This window comes from Odontesthes bonariensis, chromosome 6 (assembly GCF_027942865.1).
Source record: "Odontesthes bonariensis isolate fOdoBon6 chromosome 6, fOdoBon6.hap1, whole genome shotgun sequence".
NCBI classification, from domain to species: Eukaryota; Metazoa; Chordata; class Actinopteri; order Atheriniformes; family Atherinopsidae; genus Odontesthes; species Odontesthes bonariensis.
Genome location: NC_134511.1, coordinates 34863448 through 34883620, shown reverse-complemented (window position 1 = coordinate 34883620; position 20173 = coordinate 34863448). Strand labels below are relative to the sequence as shown.

The 20173-nt window shown below is 41.1% G+C and overlaps 1 protein-coding gene across 1 annotated transcript in view; it reads right to left on the bottom strand.

Annotated features, from left to right (window-relative positions):
* Positions 1-1980: 1980 nt before the first annotated feature.
* hmcn2 (hemicentin 2) overlaps positions 1981-20173 on the bottom strand; it is a 42684-nt gene continuing 24491 nt past the window's right edge. Inside the window, exons 33-81 of the mRNA XM_075468508.1 lie at positions 19948-20098; positions 19608-19826; positions 19385-19498; positions 19108-19295; positions 18914-19010; positions 18659-18820; positions 18434-18547; positions 18051-18247; positions 17718-17799; positions 17499-17630; positions 17267-17410; positions 16713-16872; positions 16144-16268; positions 15885-16068; positions 15701-15798; positions 15314-15592; positions 15028-15218; positions 14692-14773; positions 13873-14009; positions 13610-13751; positions 12784-12928; positions 12528-12655; positions 12185-12341; positions 11975-12096; positions 11722-11886; positions 11473-11580; positions 11247-11381; positions 10850-10984; positions 10370-10639; positions 10094-10284; positions 9781-9994; positions 9473-9607; positions 9180-9370; positions 8419-8500; positions 8037-8207; positions 7754-7906; positions 7213-7350; positions 6748-6881; positions 6368-6608; positions 6215-6274; positions 5987-6106; positions 5698-5832; positions 5453-5572; positions 5080-5205; positions 4437-4565; positions 4056-4349; positions 3814-3933; positions 3604-3730; positions 1981-3470 (exon numbers count right to left, since the gene is read on the bottom strand). Coding sequence (XP_075324623.1) covers positions 3092-3470; positions 3604-3730; positions 3814-3933; positions 4056-4349; positions 4437-4565; positions 5080-5205; positions 5453-5572; positions 5698-5832; positions 5987-6106; positions 6215-6274; positions 6368-6608; positions 6748-6881; positions 7213-7350; positions 7754-7906; positions 8037-8207; positions 8419-8500; positions 9180-9370; positions 9473-9607; positions 9781-9994; positions 10094-10284; positions 10370-10639; positions 10850-10984; positions 11247-11381; positions 11473-11580; positions 11722-11886; positions 11975-12096; positions 12185-12341; positions 12528-12655; positions 12784-12928; positions 13610-13751; positions 13873-14009; positions 14692-14773; positions 15028-15218; positions 15314-15592; positions 15701-15798; positions 15885-16068; positions 16144-16268; positions 16713-16872; positions 17267-17410; positions 17499-17630; positions 17718-17799; positions 18051-18247; positions 18434-18547; positions 18659-18820; positions 18914-19010; positions 19108-19295; positions 19385-19498; positions 19608-19826; positions 19948-20098 — 7623 coding nt within the window. The 3' untranslated portion in view covers positions 1981-3091. The remainder of the gene's footprint in view (positions 3471-3603; positions 3731-3813; positions 3934-4055; positions 4350-4436; positions 4566-5079; positions 5206-5452; positions 5573-5697; positions 5833-5986; positions 6107-6214; positions 6275-6367; positions 6609-6747; positions 6882-7212; positions 7351-7753; positions 7907-8036; positions 8208-8418; positions 8501-9179; positions 9371-9472; positions 9608-9780; positions 9995-10093; positions 10285-10369; positions 10640-10849; positions 10985-11246; positions 11382-11472; positions 11581-11721; positions 11887-11974; positions 12097-12184; positions 12342-12527; positions 12656-12783; positions 12929-13609; positions 13752-13872; positions 14010-14691; positions 14774-15027; positions 15219-15313; positions 15593-15700; positions 15799-15884; positions 16069-16143; positions 16269-16712; positions 16873-17266; positions 17411-17498; positions 17631-17717; positions 17800-18050; positions 18248-18433; positions 18548-18658; positions 18821-18913; positions 19011-19107; positions 19296-19384; positions 19499-19607; positions 19827-19947; positions 20099-20173) is intronic.

The following is a 20173-nucleotide window of genomic DNA, read 5'->3' as shown; positions in this document are numbered from 1 at the left end:
TCTTTGAGTATAGCAATTTATAAATAAAATCACAATGAGCATAGATTCCGCCTTTCTGAAGGATTGCTCAACAGTGTGTTTTGAATTGTGAGACTCAGTTATACTTCTGACTCCTATTGTGAAAAGCCACCTCCAGCTTCAGGCAAACTTGAATTGAAGCCTGAACCCCCCTACTCACAAATGAGGTGAGTTAACTGCACTATTTAAAGCCTTTTTAGATTGATTCCTGCATTTGACAGCTATGGCATCAATGTTAGATTAATATGGATATGAGATGAATAAATATGGTTATAAGATAAGTTTAATATAGATTTATAGAAAAGTTGATACAATTAAATAAAGGCTTTTCTTAAGAATTCTATTTTTTAAAGGAAAGCTATATATAAGCAGACGTTCAAGCTAAAGGAATGAAAATAAAAAGTGCTGGAAAAGTAAATGTTGCTTTGAAAGTAATGTAGTATACATGTTGTCTTTTGAAATTATAGTACTGAAATAGATTTAGATATACGTGTAAATATATATATATATACATATAAATATATGGCTTGCAAACCCCATTTCCAGAAAAGTTTAAAGTTTTCTACAAAGCAATACAAATTTAAACTGTAATTTGTTGATAGATTTAAATACAATCTGCTGATTGCGTAATCTTTCAGTACAGTCTTACTCGTATCTTCTTTAAACTTTACTCCCAAAATACTTTAGTGAGGTTTGTTTAAATACAAGATATGAAGAAAATTATTTTCAGTGTCTTTAATTACCTTAAGTATTGTGTTAAGAAAATGCAAGCAAATGTAGAATTGATGCCCGAAATATTTTAGTGAGGTTTGTTTAAATTTCATTTAATGAAAGACATTGGTTAGTAAAGAAACAGGAAATCATTTCCTTTGTACTTGTGGCTGTTAAAATAAGGGTCAACCCTCTTACATACAGATTTAAGGTTCATGTTGCATTTTAGAATACCATAAACTTTTCTGGAAAAAGGGTTGATGTTCAATTTAGGCTGTGCATAAATTTAAACAAAATGAATGGATGACCACTGTCCTAAATCTGAATATTTTGATTGTTCAGTGTATGTTGTAGCATAAGACAGGACACTTCTAAACATTGTAACTTTTTCTTATAACAACTACAAAACGGGGTAAAAGTGAGACGAATTGATCACCATCAAGAAACCGACACAGATGAGTGACAAATGAAAAGTGAAAGGTTATTTTGATTGATTTCTTCTGGTCCACTTGTACCCCTAGAGGAAGGTTGATACAAAGTTGGACTGAGGGATCGTCTTCCTCCTTCGGTGAAGTGTTTATATCCTTTAGACAGGGTTCTCTTCCAGGATGACAATGCCTCCATCCTTAAGGCACAGCAAAATGGTAAATTATGTGAATCATAATTCGACAGATGTCTACCCAATTATGGATCACCTATTATGGATCCACATTTTAGACAGTGTGCACCCTCATCAAAACATCAAATGAACATCTTTTTGAAAAACTGTTCTTTGTTTCCAGTAAAGTTTCATTGAGTTGTAACATTAGTGCAAGATGTTGGGCCAGAATTACGATGACACTTTAGCTCAAATTTTAACTTGTCACCCTTCTGTACATTTTCTGTCATTTACACAGACGTTCTATTGGGTTTCTGAGACTAAACAGGATGGATTGCAACACAGAGAAAGAGCCGTGTTAAGAAAAGGATTATTTTAGCTCAACTGAAGGTTTGTGTCAAAGTCAGCTGTAGCAGAAATGATCTAAACACCAGATTCCTGTGCAATGATCTGAAGACCAGATTCTTGCCCGAGGTAACAAGTCAGGTTGTGAATGTGCTCCCGCTTTGGCTAATAAAAGCAGCAGGATTGGCTGTCAGCTGTGAGATGAGTTTACAAAATGTTAGGCTGCAGCAAGTTGAATCAAGCAGAATCAAGACTGACTGAGACAATGGTGGTACAGAATGAATAGACAAAAGCAGAAGTGTTGTCCATTTTATTTGTACAAATATTTGACATTCTTACAGCAACAGGGACTTTTATCTTAGAGATCAAACATTTCACTGTTTTTTGGGGCATTTTATGGTTTTCAGGTAACATCCGGTCCTGGATTTGAATGTCAATGGCACATGTTTTATTACTGAACAACAGCTAGGGTGTGTAAAGCATCACGAATGCAGGAAAGTCATCCTATTGTGTAGCTAATGTCATTCTGCACATACTATATATGCAGTCCAAATACTTTAGTTAGTTTTTGTATATAACTGCCTGTATTTTTTGTAACACCAGCACCATTCGCGCAAATTCAAAACACTCAAGTACATTCAGAATAGCACCTTTACACTTAATGTGACAAAATATGTTATAAAAGGGTACAAAAACGCATTAAATGAATGAGACACTAATACACACTTGCTAGACAGCCGTAAGCCACTGTTACCATGTGCCAATACAACTCCAGTAGATACATGTAATCTCAAACCTTATTTGATAGAAGGCTGATTAAACCAGTGATGTGTTCAAATGACTTAAATAAATAATAGGGGAGACATTGTACAATTTCATAGCTGTCGAAAGATTTGCATTTGACTTGTATTTCCAAGTGCAGGCTACAGACATATTTTTATGAGAATATCTCTTTCCCATGATTAGATATTCATCATTTGAATCTGACATAAAAAAGGGCAGATCGTTCAGAAAAAAAAATGTAGTTGTTGATGGACACTAAATATCTTCAGTGTTTGATATCTGCATCCTCAAATACGAATTAGAAAAACTTCTAATTCGTATTTCCATCAATCATTTCCAAAAAAAGAGCATACAGCAATTGATATCTTCACCATTTGATGCTCAGCTCTATGATCACATCACAAAAACCCACCAAAGGTGACATTAAAAAGATTTTTTTCCTTAAATACTTTTTCCCTCTATGAAATTTTAGTCACAAATCAAGATACATATTTTCATGAGATCCACCTACTAACCATGTCCACCTGAACTTGCATGTTAAAGTTTCATGGTTAAATGGTTTTGTGGTGGTGCCTTGTGAGGGAGAGGCATCCAAAAGCCAATAGGACTGAGTCATATGTAAATGAGCATGTTGGTTCAGTAGGGGTACTCTGAGATGGAAATGTAGATGATGAAGATGCTCTGGTAGGTAATGCGACCGTGTGTCGAGATGGTGGTGGCCTGCACCTTGAGCCGCACAAGTCCTGGTCTGTCCAGAACCTGCAGAGTGAAGATGATCCCCCTGCCAGTCTCGTCTTTGATGCCAAACACCTGGCCCATCCCACCTGATTCTGATTCTTGCTCAAGTATTGTAAAGGAAGTACGCTCTTGCAAGATGCCAGATTCTGAGAATGCTGACAGTCGTACCACATTGTGATTGGCTGGTATGCCAGAGGGAAGAGTGAGCAGCTTGTACTGCAAAAGCAGAGTCGAGCCTTCTATGGCACAATCCAGAGAGCAGGGCCGATAGCAGGTCCTTTAAACGCCATCAGGAAAGAGAAAATGTATCACAGTCACAAAAAAATGTATATATATTTGAACAGCACAGTATCTGAAGCCTGATTACTGTCTTTAAACACTGTATGATACTTATTAATCATGCAATTTACCCAGGGCTTCGTCCACTCTGGTAGGATGCAGGGCAGGGTGTATCCAGACACTGGTATCCCCCTCTGGTATTAAAACACATCTGGTTGTGTCCACACTGAATGCCTTGTTCGACACACTCATCAATGTCTAATATCAGAGAAAGAGGATAAAAACTTAACGTTAATATTCAAAAGAGTGGTTGTTTATAAAGTCTGTAAGGACATTATTACCTTTACAGCTTCTCCCATTGGGTAAGAGCTGATATCCTGGAGGACACAGGCACTGGAAGCTGCCAATGGTGTTGCGGCACTCATGTTGGCATGGCTTCCTTAACAGACACTCATCCACATCTGTACAGAAAATAACAAATAATCAAGATGCTGGCAGTAGTCTATTGGAGCCTTGTTTCTTTTCCCTAAAATTATTTTCCAATATTACATCTGTTTGGAGAGTAGCTTTTATCAAAACTTACCAACACATGTGCCATCTCTGTTGGTATACCCAACAGGACAGCTCTGTCTGGTAATGCGAGGTACTCCGTTAGAACGGGAGAGGATTGGCCTGCCAACGGATGACACCAGCTGTGGGCGGAGTCTTGCCCTGACTCTGGTGCCATTAGTGAAGGTCTGCCCTCTTTCCAGCCCTGCACAGGAGCGCCCATCCCCAAGCAGCACAGTTCCAGGTGGACACAGGCACCTGAAGCTGCCAGGCACATTACGGCACTGGTAGGCACAAGGATTTGGCGTTTGCAGACATTCATCAATGTCTGGAAGATGAAAATCAACTTCAGGTAAGTTTTCATGTGTGCTCAGGGCGTTGAGGTGTTTTATCAAACATAAAAAATATGTTTTACCCAGACAAGGAAGCCCTACTCCCTGAGATCTGTAACCTCTGGGGCAAACACAACCATAACCTCCCACTGTGTTCTGACATATCTGAGTGTAGCGACACATGTGACTTCCATCCTGGCATTCATCAATATCTGAAAAATAAGCAGGTGAAGACAGGATTTTTTAAGAAATTTACATAGAAGGTAATATTTGTTCTTCAAGTTTCTATATATTTTTAAAAATCTGATCAAATAACAAAATAAATACATAAAAAACTATCATTATTAAAAAAAAAAAAATCATTAAAATTGCACATAAAATGACACAATTGCTTGTTTCTGTCTGTAGTACAGTAGGAACTGTAGACTTTCTTTTTCCTTTCAAAGTAAATTTGTACATAACGATGAAAGAAGTTTTTTTTTTTAATTTAGGGACAGGACGGCATCGTCGTTTCTGCCCAAAACCGGTCCTGCAAAATTTGAACTGGCATCATGCAACTTACAAATTGGTTCCTCAGAAGAAAGTAATCAGTGAACTCCAACCTTGACTTGAGCTAATGCTGTGTATTTAAACAAATTATGGAATGTTTTATTTATGGTCTATCGCTAAATTTAGCACAGTTTACATAATGTAAGTGGATACCAATAAAGTATGACATCCACTAACCCACACAGGCTCCATTTTCTGCTGTAGTCATTCCAGCTGGACAACTGTCAAAACACTGGTATCCACCCTCTGTGTTACGGCACTGCTGGTGAGCTGGACATACATTTCTCATGCACTCATTGATGTCTGAAAAAATGCAAACAAGTAAAAGTGCAATTGTAATTACAACTCACTGTCAAGTACCTAGTGACTCATCGGTTTTTATCAAAAATCTATCCCAATGGAGAAAAACATACATGTATGCTTTTCTGAGGTTTTAGCCAAGAGCTTTCAAGATCCACTGGAGCAATTTTTGATTTAAAATTAAAGTATTTGATTTGATACTTTTAAAAGACAATTTAGCCTTTGAACATTGAATAATGAGCTTTCTGACCAATGCAGCGATGTCCAGACAGCTGGTACCCAGGATGGCAGATGCAACGGTAGGAACCCAAAGTATTAAGGCACTGATGTTGGCAGGGAGATACAGCAGACTCCTGGCACTCATCCACATCTGAAACACAAATTTAGCACATACAGTATGACTTCATCAGTCTTCATAAGTAAAATACTGTGTGCCGATAAATTCCCCTTATGAAATGTTGTGCAGACAGTAATCAAAGAGTAACAGGCACATGCCTTCGCAGCTGGTTCCCGTGATGCTGGGCTTAAATCCTGGTCCACACTTTGCCTGGCAACGGTATGTGCCCACTGTGTTTACACACTGTTGGTTGTAGTGGCACATGTGGGAGCCTTGGGAACACTCATCAATATCTGAAACAGAAACGACAGTATAAGGCCTAAAGCTGAGGCAAGAAATTATGTGAGAATGACAAAGATGCAGGCTTAAACAGCAGATTATTTTTTTATGGATTCAAATGGGATGTTACCACTATATATGTGGATATTTTTTCTTTTTTTGTCTCACCCTGACATGTGTTAGTCTCTGTAGAAATGGTGAAGCCAGAGGGGCAGGCACATGAAAAACCTCCCATAATGTTGTTGCATGAATGTGAGCAGGGGGACTGCAGCGCACACTCATCTTCATCTAATAGGAACACATTTTGTGATCAATAAGAAAAAATTTCACACAACAAAATAGTCAAATAAATGCTGCCAGACGACAAATGAGGCATGAATTATTCAAATAGCATACCGGCACAGAAGGAGGTTGTTTCAAGCATGAAGCCTTTAGGGCATGTGTCTTCATAACCATCTGTAAACAGAGTCCAAGTGGTGTTAGCTTTTTTCAACATTTAGTTATCTACTTGATGGTGTGCCAGTGATGTTGCAACGTTTTTTCCCTGACCTGGTATGACGAGGCTGGCTGTGATATGGAAGTCCAAAGTGAGAGTAAACATATTGTAGACACTGTTCATCCTGGAGAGCTTGAGCAGCTGGAGAACAGGGCCCTGGCGTTCCTCCTGGCCCTCGTAAATGATGGTATGATTGCAGCGCAGCACCAAGGGGCTTCCTCCTCTCTGGTGGTTCTGCGATGACCATGAGTACAGCTGCCCTTGGCCGGTCTGAACATATGATTCATCAAACTCCTGTGGGACAGAGACAAAATCAGGTCAGACAAGTTGAAGAGCATCTGAAGTATAACAGGATCCAATTTTCTTGAGTGTTGAATTCAGAAGTTGAGATATAATGAAGGCCTTTAAATTGTGTTGACTTCAGCGATCTCACCTGGAGGCTCAAATGAGATGATGATGATGATGATGATAATGATGGAGGAACAAATCCATTAATTACGATGTCAATTAGTAGAACTCCCTCAGAATCCAGACCTCTGGCAACATGGGTCAAACGAAGAGTCTCCCCTGTGAGAAGTGATCAAAGTTTCATGTGCAAGCTTGTCTATTTCAAAAGCAGTGAGTGCTGCCATCTGCTGGTTGTTTTACAAAACACTAGGGGAGAAATGCCTGTAAATAAGGTTCTTTCAATTAGTTTTTGGTTGCTTTCATTGCATTCACACACCATAGCACGCAAAACACAGATATTTGTGAATAGATAAGTGAAAGACCAGTAAAACACATGTAAAGTCAGTTTAAGTACAACACCATAAATAAATCAAAAGCTTAAAATATAAACTGGCAAATGCTCCGAACTCACATTAATGTATGTACAAATTTGTCATGGGGCAAAGCTCACCTGTCTCAAACTCAAGCTGAGACTCCTGCCTAAACTGGCCTTGTGTGAAAGAGTAGCCGTTTCTGGCTGCTCCGCTCTGCAGCACAGTGGTCCAATATATGGGAGTAAACACAGCCACCAGTACCCGCATCAAGGGACCTGCAACAAAACAATCTTCTTAGAAAACCACAGAAAAGCGGTGTACAGTGTGCATAGACTTAGACATATATTCTAAAAAGCTATTCCTCTTTCAGCTTTTTAAAGAAATCAAAAACATATTCTGAATGTATATCTATCACCTACTTGTTTAATAAACATTAGCTGCTGATCATCACAGAAACAGGGGGAAAAAAAACGTTCATAAAAATATTTTAATGATAATAACTTATTTTTCCATTCAAAATGAGCCTATATTTCAACTGGCATTTCCTGCAAATACTCTGTTGCTTCCAATGGATTTAAATCTGGTAGGATCTGGCAAGTCTTTGAAACCCACATGGTAGAAATTTAAAAATGTCAGTAAACAGAGAACACCCACAGTATATTAAAGTTAAGGACTAACCCACAGTGGGAGGGATGTTGTCCAGGCGTGCCTGTAAAGTGCTGCTGCCTTCTTCCATGTTATCAGAAATGTTGGCCTCCAGGAAGGAAACACCAAACTCTCTCTCATTCACCATTCCTATCAGGCTGCCTCGGGTTCTACGTGGAACCTCACCTGTCACCAGCAACCAACACAAACAAAGAGAAAAAAAGTGAATTTTGCATGCATTTACGAATGTTTTGCAATTATTGGTGACAACTAAGACTGCAACTCTTCAATAGAAAAAAAAGCCAGGCGGTGCTACCTGGACACAGACCAGCCTGACATTTCCTGGAGTCAGTACTTGGACCGCTGCATGTTCGCCCACCATTTGCTGGTACAGGCTTGTTGCATAGTCTGATTCGTTCTTGCACGCCTTGCCCACATGTGCTACTGCATGGACCCCACTCCTCCCAGTCTGAGTAACCTCCATTTACTGAGACAGAGAGTAAGAGAAAATTAAAGAGAAAATTGTGTTGGTTTAGACAAGTACTTGGTAATGAATGCAAACAAACCCAAAAATGTGCATGAATAAGTAATTAGGAAATTATTCATAGAAAGGGATTCCAGGTAGTTTGGAAAGTATATTATTCTCATACATTTTCATAACTTATTAAAATGTGTGTAAGTATACAGGCAGAACTCACTCTGAACCTTGAGAGTAATGGTCCTCTCAGCCTTTCCAGCCTCACTTTCTGCAACACACTGATATTCTCCTTCATCTGTCGCCTGTAGAAACAGACAGGAAACATGACTTTGGCTTAGTACTATATTTATAATAGCTGGATCCCAAATAGATCTCTTTAAAATCACAAACAATTAAAAAAAAAGAAAAGCTAATATTAAAGCCAAAAAAGCTGTCATATTTAATGGTGCAGATGATTTTATTCTACTGAATTGCCATGATAGACATTGGGCCAGAGAGGGGAAATTTCACATTAGAGAGCTCCATGGGAAGGACAGTCATCTGTCTGTGAGAAAGTCTCAGCTGCAGGCTGTGCAATTATAGCAGCAGTTAGAGACCATAACAAGGTTACAGGCGAAGGGAAGAGGGGCAGAGTCTGGGAACATCCAGCGCTCAGTTTGTCTCTTCCCTCTGTTGCTAATGCTGTTATCCTCAGTGGCTGAACTGAATCTGATTTAGGTGGAAGCAGGACACTGCAGGACAGTCACACACTGTTCCCCCACCCAAGGGGACTACAGATCAAGCTTAGATAGGATGAAAGCTGCTTCATTGTTTTCCATGACGCAAAACATTTGTTAATGTGGTTTGTTTAAAAGGCTTAATCATTCAAAAGTCACAAAGTGTAACAAAACGTATCTAGACTAATTCAGGGTCACTGCAAAATACATATATATATATATATAAAATATGTAGAAAGCAGAAGGACAAACAAAACATATTTACAGTGATGCTGTAAATGACCAAGGATCCGTTGTGGAGTGTCTGCATTCGGAGGAGGCGGTGTAAAGGTTTCCCATTTCGGAGCCAGCGGAGGACGGGGCTGGGGTCTCCGTGGACTGGACAATCTAGCATTGCAGAACCACCCTGGACGACTGTCTGAGACATGTGGGCTTCACCCTTTAACATCGGAGGCTCTGGAGGCACACAGTACATACATTTATAGTGTGACATCAATCAGGTTGATGTCATCATCTATGGAAGGTTAAATGAGAAGGAATCCTTGACAAAGCACTCACCTCTGATACGGACAAATGAGAGGGCTCTGATAGAGCCCACACTGTTTTCTGCCACGCACACGTAGGTCCCAGCATCACTCAAAGTCACATTGTCAATGATGACTGAGCTCCTGCCAGCCTCATCTAAAATGGCTCCTGAAATATTTGAATCAATCATATCATATGAATCTATATATAATATGCCCTTAATATGTCCAAAAACTCCTGTCAAGATTATTACAACACCAAGTTATAATAGACTGAGAAAAATATTTATATCACAGAACAGTGGTGTGCAGCTCTTAAACTGGAAGAATGGAAATCAGTACCTTTATAGGGACTGTTGTTGACCGTCCAGGAGATGATGGGAGAAGGCGTTCCCTGAGCATGGCAGGATAAGGCCAGGCTCTGCCCTTTGTTTAAGGTTACATCACCTGGCAGTTCTTTGAAGGCAGGTCTCATGTTGATGGACAGGTGGATGTCTTGTCTTACAGAACCTGCAGGGTTGGTGGCTACGCATGTGAACACTCCGGTATCTCCAGGCTGTGAGAAGAAAGCAAACAGAAGTGATTCCACAGCACAGATCTAACAACAGACCCAACTCATCGTGCAGTAAAAAGTATGGAGGATTATCAGACAAACCTCAGCCCTCTCAATAATCAGCTCTCCTGACCGCAGGACTGTGAATTTGCCAGGAAGGTTGGGCACAATTGCACCATCCTTCTCCCATGACACTCTGGGTTCCGGAGACCCTTGAGCAGCACAAGGCAGCAGAGCCTGAAACCCTTGAATGACCGACAGCTCTGTCTGCGCAGGAGGAATCATGGGTGGCACTGAAATGCAACAACATTACCCCCATGAATATGTGACGGTCCTTTTACTCAACAGGAGGTGGAGTTGTAGAAGGTCTTTGCTCACCTTGAACAAGCAGCCGCATATCATGGCTGGCCCTGCCAGCTAGGTTTTTGGCAGTGCATGTGTAAAGACCTGCGTCACTGCGCTGGATAGTAGTAATTGCCAGGGTTCCATTGGCAAATACATGCATACGAGCACCGTCAACCACCAGTCTCCTCTCTTTATGCCAGGTAAGTTCAGGTTGAGGCTGCCCATCAGCCACACACTCCAGACTGACTGGCTGGCCTAACACAGCAGTGTACTCGACACGAGGCACACTCAGCACTGGTGGAACTGAAAGAAAAACACGAGGTTAGCAGTTCATCTCTAAATGTCTGATATAGGATTCTAAGAATTAGGAGTGACCATCTGCCATAAAAGAATTGAACGGTGAGTTTTATATTTTTTTGACGTACTTGATATACATTTGAGTACGGATATAAGGAAGTAACATGGAAAATTCCCCACTTTTGGATCATCTGTGAGATCAGAAGTTTACATTACCTTGAAGGACTAGTTTGGTTCTTGCTACAGCTAAACCAGCTTCATTCTTAGCCACGCACTGATATGTCCCCGCATCACCAAGTGTTACTCGAGAGAACTTCAGAGCTCCATTTGATAGCACAGCCAGCCGGTGACCTGTAGCATTCACATGAAAAATGTAAGTGTCTAAGTAATCCACTTAGGCCTAGGTAAAATTGTTTTAAAACGTACTAATTACTTTTTTTATTACTACTAAGCGTTTACCATGAAATCTAGTGGATGTTAACTTCTGAAAAATATTTAGATTGCTTCAGTGTTTCACATTAATTTCTCCATGAAAGTGACAGATACAAGTGTCAGACTATAAACCAGAAATAGAAAATAATATGTTCAGAAATGAGAGTATTGTGCTTTTTACCTGCTGCTATGGGAACTCCCTCTCTTTGCCAGGTGATTGATGGTCTGGGGAAGCCTTGAACATCACAGGGGAGAACAGTTCCATGATGCAATACTACTTGTACATCTTCTGCCATTGGCCTGATCTCTGGTGGCTCTAATTGCGTGGAAGAGCACATTGATTGTTAGGGGGGTTCATATATTTCCATGTTGGCACAATAAATAGCAGTAAGTTGATTAGAGCCTACCATGTACAGTGAGGGAGATGTGTTTGTGAGCTACTCCAGCGGGGTTACGGGCTGAACATGTGTATCTGCCAGCGTGACTCGGCAAAGCAGCGGTTATCTCCAACACTCCTGCATAAGTATGAGTAAAACACACATATGACAGCACATTTGGTGAGCAGATTTATATTTTTGTTTCAGATGAACATGACATGTGATAAGAGAGCTATAAAACAAAAAAACCTGTACAGTCCTTAAAACTAACTGCTTTACCAGTGGGAAGGACACGATAACTTCCTCCTCTGGTGCTCAGTTTGGCTCCACCCTTTGTCCAGGAGACAACAGGCTGAGGGTGTCCTTGTACGTGACAGGGCAACACCACAGAAGACATTTTCACAGCTTTAACTGTTGTGACGTCATCCTCAATAGATGGTGGGACTACAGGGGAATACAACAAATTCTTGTGTTCACACCTCTGAAACAATATTCTGTAGTCAGGTCGTTGTACAAAATTTCAAATGAATACCTTGCAGGATTACTTCGATTACCCTGCGCTCCTCTGCAACATCATTGACTGCAGTGCACTCAAAGTATCCTTCATCCTCATTGGATGGAGACAAAAGAACCAGAGATCCAGAGGACAGTAACCTGGACAGAGAATCCAAGCAGAGTGTACCTCACTTTTTATAGCTTTGTTCTACTACACACTTATTGTGTATTTAAAAAGAGTCTTCACCTATATGCACCAGGCTGCTGATTAATATCAAGTGGAGTACCATTCCTCTTCCAAGATACTTTTGGTAGTGGTGTGCCGGTTGTCTCACAGCTCAGGACAGCTCTAATTCCAGTGGTTACTGTCACATTGAATGGACCCGGACTGATTGAGGGACCCACTACAAACAAAGACCACCCTCAGATAAACAAAAATGCATAACGCAGTGTATGTGGTCTGTGTTTAAGCTTAATAAATTAAGTTAAGATACAAATGGGAGAGATAGGTAAAGTAGAAGTGTTATTTTCTCTATTGCTTTACAAAGAAAACACTGGCAGACTCATAAGAAACTATATGTTTTAGTTACCAAATACTCGAAGATCCATTCCCCGGTGATCTGAGCCAGCCTGGTTGGACACTGAGCAGTAGTAACGACCAGCATCATTCAACTGAGCCCCATGTATTTGCAAGGAGCCCTCTGATAACATTTTGTACCTGTGACAGAAACACAGTCGAAAGGTGAATGAATCAATAGACTCTGTGTACAGCTGTCGCTATGTGTGTTAGATTCAGTCAAGTGTGACGCATACTCTAAAAGATTTCTTACAGTTATCACAACATACTTATTGTTATTTTTAGGCACGGGGAAACCATCTTTCCTCCACATGAGCACAGGTGAGGAGTCGCCTTCAACTTCACATGGTAAAACTGCGTCCTGGCCAATATTTACAGTCACCACAGAACTGCTCTCCTTTATTACTGGTGGCACTGAAAATAAAGTGGCATTCCATATCATGAGTTCAGTTTAGCAGGTACAACTATTATATAAGGATATACTGAAATCTCAAATACTGCACAGAACAAAATTTTTTTTCATTAGGTATCGTGCCTGCAGATCATATTGTTCAGTCTCACAACTAAATACAGTGGCATAAATTCAGCTTTATGAAACAAAAAATACAGCTACAGCGCGTTTAGAAAAATGTCACTGATAAATTCACATACAAACAGGTTTTATCAGAAGAATTACAGGCATCCATCATAAAACCATTTAAAACAATACATCTCATGTCTTACTCTGCCTCAACTGACAGATGAGATAAAGCTTTTTTCAAGTCACCCCGTAGAAAAAGGTCTAAATGTCTAGCAGTCCAGTTCAGCTCCACTGGTCAAAAGAATGTTGACTTGAACAGGCCAAAAGAACACAGTGCTAACCTCTGCATCGTCACAGTCAGGAAAAAGACTGCTTAGGTGGAAGGAACGACTCCCATGACTATTCAGACATTGGTTTAAGCTTCATTCAGTCAGATGAGCTTTTATAGTCATTGTAGTGACACACCATTTTTTTTGGAAAATATGGGAGCAGATTCATTTGACTTCAACCACATGTACATGTATATGTTTTTTTTTTTTTTCAAGATTCTTAAATAATTAAACAAGGTAGCTTACAGAGAATCTCCACTGTGAAGAAGAGACTGGTGCTTCCAGCCATGTTGGTAACCTGACAGCTGTACTGGCCACTGTCCTCAGGCCTGACTTCCTGTATTTCCAGGTACTGACCTCCAGCTAGCCGCTGGATACGACCTCCCAGCTGGGATAACAGTAGGAGGAAAGAAAAATGCAGAGTGTGAGTCAAAGTTTAATAGTTATGATATAACTTGTTCAATATGTATTATTTATTTATTTATTTATTCATCTACTGGACTCTGTACCTGCAGTTTGGCCTCATCTTTGTACCACTCTATATCAGGAGGAGGGTCGCTGTCAGCCAGGCACTCTAAGGTTAGGTGCCCATTAACTGGCACAGTCAATGTCCTCACATCACCAGAGCCAAGGAGTGTTGGTGGGACTGAAATACAACCAGTTATTTTTAAGCTTTGGTTCTTAGTGAGGTGATCACTCAACACCATGTTGATGCTTGAGGACTCACCATAATTCATGTGACAAAAAGAATTCCTCTGTGCTTTAGGGGGTTCCTTAAAACTATTTAAAAGAGGGGTCGACAGAAGGTCGACTGGGACGTACAGCATTTTTTTTTTTAAGTTTTAAACATTTAAACCTAGGTTTAAACTTAGAGCATAGATTTCAAACATGCTGTAAACGTGTATGTCAACAAACATGATTCACTGTTTTGAGTCAGCTAATCAAACTATGTTGTCATTAACGCAAAGAATACGAGTAACAATGACTTTAACTTGAAGCTTTTATCTTAGCTGTTTTCAAGGTCTGAACAACATAGTGTGTAATTACATTTATAGAAGCATCATTTTATTATAGCATGAAAAAGTAGGTAGCGTAAATGGACAAAACAGATTAGTTCTATTTTACTGCATATTCAGTATATCATATTGTGTGCATACTGTGGCAGCACACACGGTATAAATGCTGTTGAAGCCTGTTTTTATAGAATTTTACTCCTGAACCTTCACCAAGCTCCAGATGTAAGTAGCTGAGACAGGTTAGGGAGGGGTAGGAAATGATATACAGCATTTCTGCAATGTTGAAGATTTAGTAAGAACAGCTTGTTTCACCTTGGACTCGGACCCAGTGGTTTTTTCCATCCTCTCCAGCTGGGCTGCTGGCCAAGCAGGTGTACAGACCTGCATCCTCAACCTTTAAAGGGAGCGCATTAATCAGTTTTAGTGGCTCTTGCAGTACTGTATTTGTCTAGACTGATGCTATCAAAAGTCTGTCTTTGAGCTGACATCTAAAGTTTGTTTATATAGATTGCACAATTAATGAATTGTCATGCTTTTCTAAGTTTTTTTCTCCTTAAACCCTGAACAAGTTCCATTCTTCTCAGTTTAGTTCCTTAAAATATTGTTTGAATATGTGAGCACATATACAATTTATACAATACAATATACCTGCACTTTACTGATCCGGACAAAGTGTCCATCCTGCTGAACATTGTTGGTCCCCTCTAAGGGCCGACCATCCTTGAGCCAGCTGAGGGTGGGAGGTGGTACTCCCACAGCGGAGCACTCAAGCTCCAGTGGACTATTTACTGCTATGGTCAGCTCCTCTGGAGGGCTGGAGCTGGTTATCTTTGGAGGTTCTGGATTAGAAAGCAAAATGTTTTGTATCAGTTTTTCAAGGAGTTTACACCATAACCCTAAGATAGACATGATTTAAACATTTGGATAGCTCTACCAAGCACGGTGAGGTTGAAGCTCTTTGTACTGCTTCCAGCTTGGTTACTGGCCACACAGCTGTAAAGGCCTGCATCTGAAGGAGCCACATCAGGCAGCTGTAGCCGCGTCTCCTGTCCATCCAGCAGCAGGTTGCGGTGAAGAGATAGTGGCTGGCCATCCTTCATCCAAGTCAGTGTGGGAGGGGGAACACCACGTGCCTCACAGGTTAACGTCACCAAAGATCCCTGGACAACTGTAACTGGCTCCACTGGCTCAACATGATCGACACCAGGGGGCACTGCAGATCATAAACACTCTGAATGAATTCCTTAAGTCTATAATGCTTCATATCATCTCTGATATGAAGCATTATAGGAGAATCAGTTGGTGGTATAACTGATTATACCTTGTACTTGGACATCGTAGCTAAGCTCAGCAAGACCAGCTCTACTGCGTGCCACACATGTGTAAACTCCAGAATCAGACAGCTGCACAGGAGCAATCCTTTTGCAAGCAGACAAATGTTTAGAATAACCTTACCTATGCACATGTAATCTATCTACAAAATTGCTGCAATTATCTAAACTTACCTCAGCAAAGAGTCTCCAGAGAGGAGACGTGTGCGAGGGGTGAGGAGTAGTGGATGGCCATTTTTCAGCCAGCTGATCTGAGGTGGAGGGTTTCCTGCTGCCTGACACTCTAGAGTCACAATGCTGTCCTGTGTGGTCTGCACCTCTCTGGGGATCGTGGTCTCACCAGATATAGATGGCGGAACTGTGGCAAGTAAACATAAAAAACTCATGATTTTAAACCCTAACAAAAGTAGGTAAAGATTATGTTAAAACTGACCTAGAACAAAGAGGGTGTAGATTCTGCTTTCCTGGCCTGCCGGGCTGACAGCCAAGCAGGTGTATGTCCCAGAATCCTCGGGACTCAGCTTCAGCAGGGTTAATGTGCTGCCATCAGGGGTCACACTGCAGGAATGGAAATACATTTTATGTTTTCACATCCGTTTTTCTGGTCTTAACCACCCCACCCCGGAATCTCATCATCATTATCATCATCGTCCCACAGCTTTCTCACACGTAAACACAGAGCGATGTGTGCGACTTGCTTTTTCTGGCTAAAAACAGTTGTAATGACCATATCGGCTATTCAACAGCTGTAAAACAGCTGTTCTTGGTGAGTTTTATGATGAAATTAGGCAAGAGACTATAAACCATTTGTCTTTCCATGCATCATTGGATCATGCTCATTATCCTCTGGGATGATTAATGTAATGTTCCACATTTTCAAGGAATGGTGTTGATCATTTCTTGCACTGCACATAAAACAAACTGTTGCTTTTAAGAGCAAAGTTAAATTAATTAATACAATTACTAAGCACAGCATTTACAGGGGGGCTGCGAATGACTTACGAGATGCGATGGCTGTTTGATCCCTCTAGAGTTACGCCATCTTTCAGCCAGCTGACGTGGGGTACAGGGATTCCATTTGCTCTGCACTCCAGGGTCAGCTCCTCTCCCATGGGTGCACTCAAATCTGATGGTTGGTCAGAGTCCAGGATGGTGGGAGATACTGGTAGCAACAGATTAAGACAACTTTTAAATGCCACCCAAAGTCATTCCTCTCGTATATTTAAATATAAATTTGTTAAGGCTGCTTAACATAATAGACAAGGCAGTGCATCAAACAACAAAATGTGTTCAGTCAGAGGCTTGTTCAGCTCTGATGCAACAAAGATTGTTGCAGAAGTTCATTCCCACCCACAGCATTAACATTTCACAATGAGTTTGTTATAGTGACTAAGAACTAAAAAATGTTTTGAATTTTTTTGCTGCAAAAAGGAAAATTTTTTGGAGTTCAAGTCAGGAAAAATTTCCCATTTTGCAATTAAATGATTGCTCATTACATTTCGAAATTATATACGTAAAAAACAAAAAAATCTAAAAATTAGAAGGAAGTTATTTACGTTGCACTGTGAGTGTGTATTCTTTCTGTATTCGTCCCTCGCTGTTCTTGGCCACACATGTGTACTTTCCAGCGTGAGACAGACTGAGAGGACCCAGCTCCAGCCTGTTACCTCGGACGGACCACTGCCACTGCAGACTGCTCTCTGGGAAGAAAACACATCCTTCATCCAAGCTGTCACTCGTGCCAAGCCCAGACTTTTCCACACTTTTTCATCATTGTCTTTCACTTACCAATAGGGGTTCCATCTTTGAGCCAAGTGATGCTGGGGACAGGTACTCCTGTGGCTTCACACAGCAGGGCCACATGGGAGCCCAGAGTGTAATTAATGGACTCCCACAGAGGCCCATCAAGTACAGGTGGAACTGTGGCATATGTTTGTGTGATAAGTTTAAATGTGCTGACCACTCGTTTTCAAAGATAACTTATAATTACTCCGGAGGTATTCTTACCATGAACTGTCAGACTGAATGTCCTGTCCACCTGTCCAGCAGCATTGGACACTTTGCAAGTATATGTGCCACCATCTGCTGTCTAAAAAAACACAGAAAAGTCTGTTGTGAAGAGCACCAGGAGCTATTGCCTGCAGCTAACTTAAGCATGTGTTTCTTTTCAGGTCAATCATCGTGTGACGTAGGCAGTAAAAGATAGATATGTTTACATCAGACATTAAACGAAATTTTGGTGATGAGCCCTGCTGAAAAGCAGGGCTGCTGAAATCCTTAAAAATGATTTTGCTTTATTTTCACCCTGACACTTGCATGATGTAATGAATTTTTCCTGACCTGAACTCCAATGATTTCCAGCTGGTGACGATCAATCTTCAGCCCGTTCCCTGCAGCTAGTTGAAGCCCATTTTTGTACCACGTGACTTCTGGCTCAGGAACACCTTGGGCTTCACATCGCAAGGTGACTGAAGAGCCAACCTGAGGGGTCACCGAGTCTAATTCAGCATCGTGCCGGGGCTTCAGAGTGGGAAGGACTGTCAGTTTGCACAAACAGTGGGAAGATATATCTGTTCAGAATTGGTATGATTCACTCTTGAACTGTCCTCAATCACAGCTGGCTTGAGATAAACATCTTCTCTTTTGTGTGGACAGTGTTTTGAGATTTGATCATCTGTATATGAAGCTGAATTGTGCAGATGGGTCACATTGTGTTTGCTCACCATAAACGCTGAGGACAATGCTCTTCTGATCCTGTCCTGCTGAGTTGCTGGCTGTGCACACATATTGCCCTGCATCTTCCAGTCTTGCTCGAGGCAACTGTAACATCTGGCCGCCTGGGATACGGTATGTACATAATGTAATATCACTACCAGAATCAGATCTCAAGGCAGGAAATACTGCTGTTGTGAGAATTACTTGGGTACTGTAGGTGGCCGGGAGCTGACCTGGGAGAATATGTATGCCGGTGTTGAAAAGAAGGACCTGCCCGTCTCTAGTCCAGGTGATCTCTGGCGGTGGGTATGCTTGGACATCACACAGCAATGACACCATGTGGCCCTCAATTACACTCACCTCTTCTTCTTTTGGCCCAGTTATTTTAGGAGGCACTGTGATACAGTTGTGTTGTCCATGAGTTCAACATGAGTCAACAATCTTTTTTCATGAGATAATCTAAGTATACGCATGAAGAGGTCTTTTACCTTGCACCGACAGACTGAAGAGCTTCTCAACTGTTCCAACCTTATTTTCAGCCACACACAAATACCCAGCCATGTCTGAAACCTGGACACTGAGGAGCTGAAGGTTCAGACATAAGTGTTATTAGTCAGTACTAGATGTCATAAGTGGATCTGGCTTCACATTGGTGAAAGTCCTCTTGTCTGTAACAACTAACCTTGAGCTGACCCCCATCCTCACTGATATGATGCTGTGAGTCTGTGTGCACCGGCTGCCCATCTCTCAGCCAGGAAATGGCTGGCGCTGGGTGTCCAGTCGCGTCACAGTGTAGAACCACAGTGCTGTTGACCACTGCTCCCATTTCCTCCATAAACTCCTCTGATGCTCCCATAACAACAGGAGGGACTAAGGAGGTGAAAAATGAAATAAATCACTGTGTATCATTTAACAAATGCTTTATTGTTTAACTCTATAAACTATATGTGCTCGCTTACTGAGGATCTCCAGTGCAAAATGCATGTGGTCCTCCCCTGCCTCATTAACAGCCTGGCATGTGTACTTTCCTGCATCATCTTGTTGCACTCGTGAGATCTGCAGCACTTGTCCTCCTGATATGATCAATAAAACAGGTAGCTTTATCCATAAATATTGAATCCTATTCATACAGAACAACCAAGCAACTTGTTTGAAATCACTCATGAAAGAGTGTTCCCTGACCTGGAAGTAGCACCACTCCATCAGCAGAGGTAAGTTTACGGCCATCCTTGTACCAGCTGAGTTTGGGTGGGGGTATGGCATTACTCTCACAGGACAGGCTGATTGAATGCCCCAGAACAACCTCACGCTTTTCTACCATATCCTCATTGTTATCATCACCCTCGTGTCCCAGACCCCAGGCTGCTTCCCTATTAGTCACCCGTTGGAAGATTGGAGGAACTAGCAAGAAAAGAGCTCACTTAGTTCAGATCCCTCAACAAAACTTTTTCATTCCAAGAATAAAGAGCTTGTGATAAAAAAATATATATATATTATTCGAATCTTAACCAACTGAACACACCTTGAATTGTGACATGGAAGTCTCTCTTGTCCTCTCCTGCAGAGTTAGTGACCACACAGGTGTATTGCCCCTCGTGGGATAGCATGGCATTCTTAATATGGAGGAAGTAACCGCTCTCTTGAATGCCAGCATGGTAGTTTCCAGTCAGTAACTAAAGACACACACACTCACGCAGGTTAGTTTCAAGTCTTAGTGAAATATTGCTCCTGGCATTCTATGAGAAGAA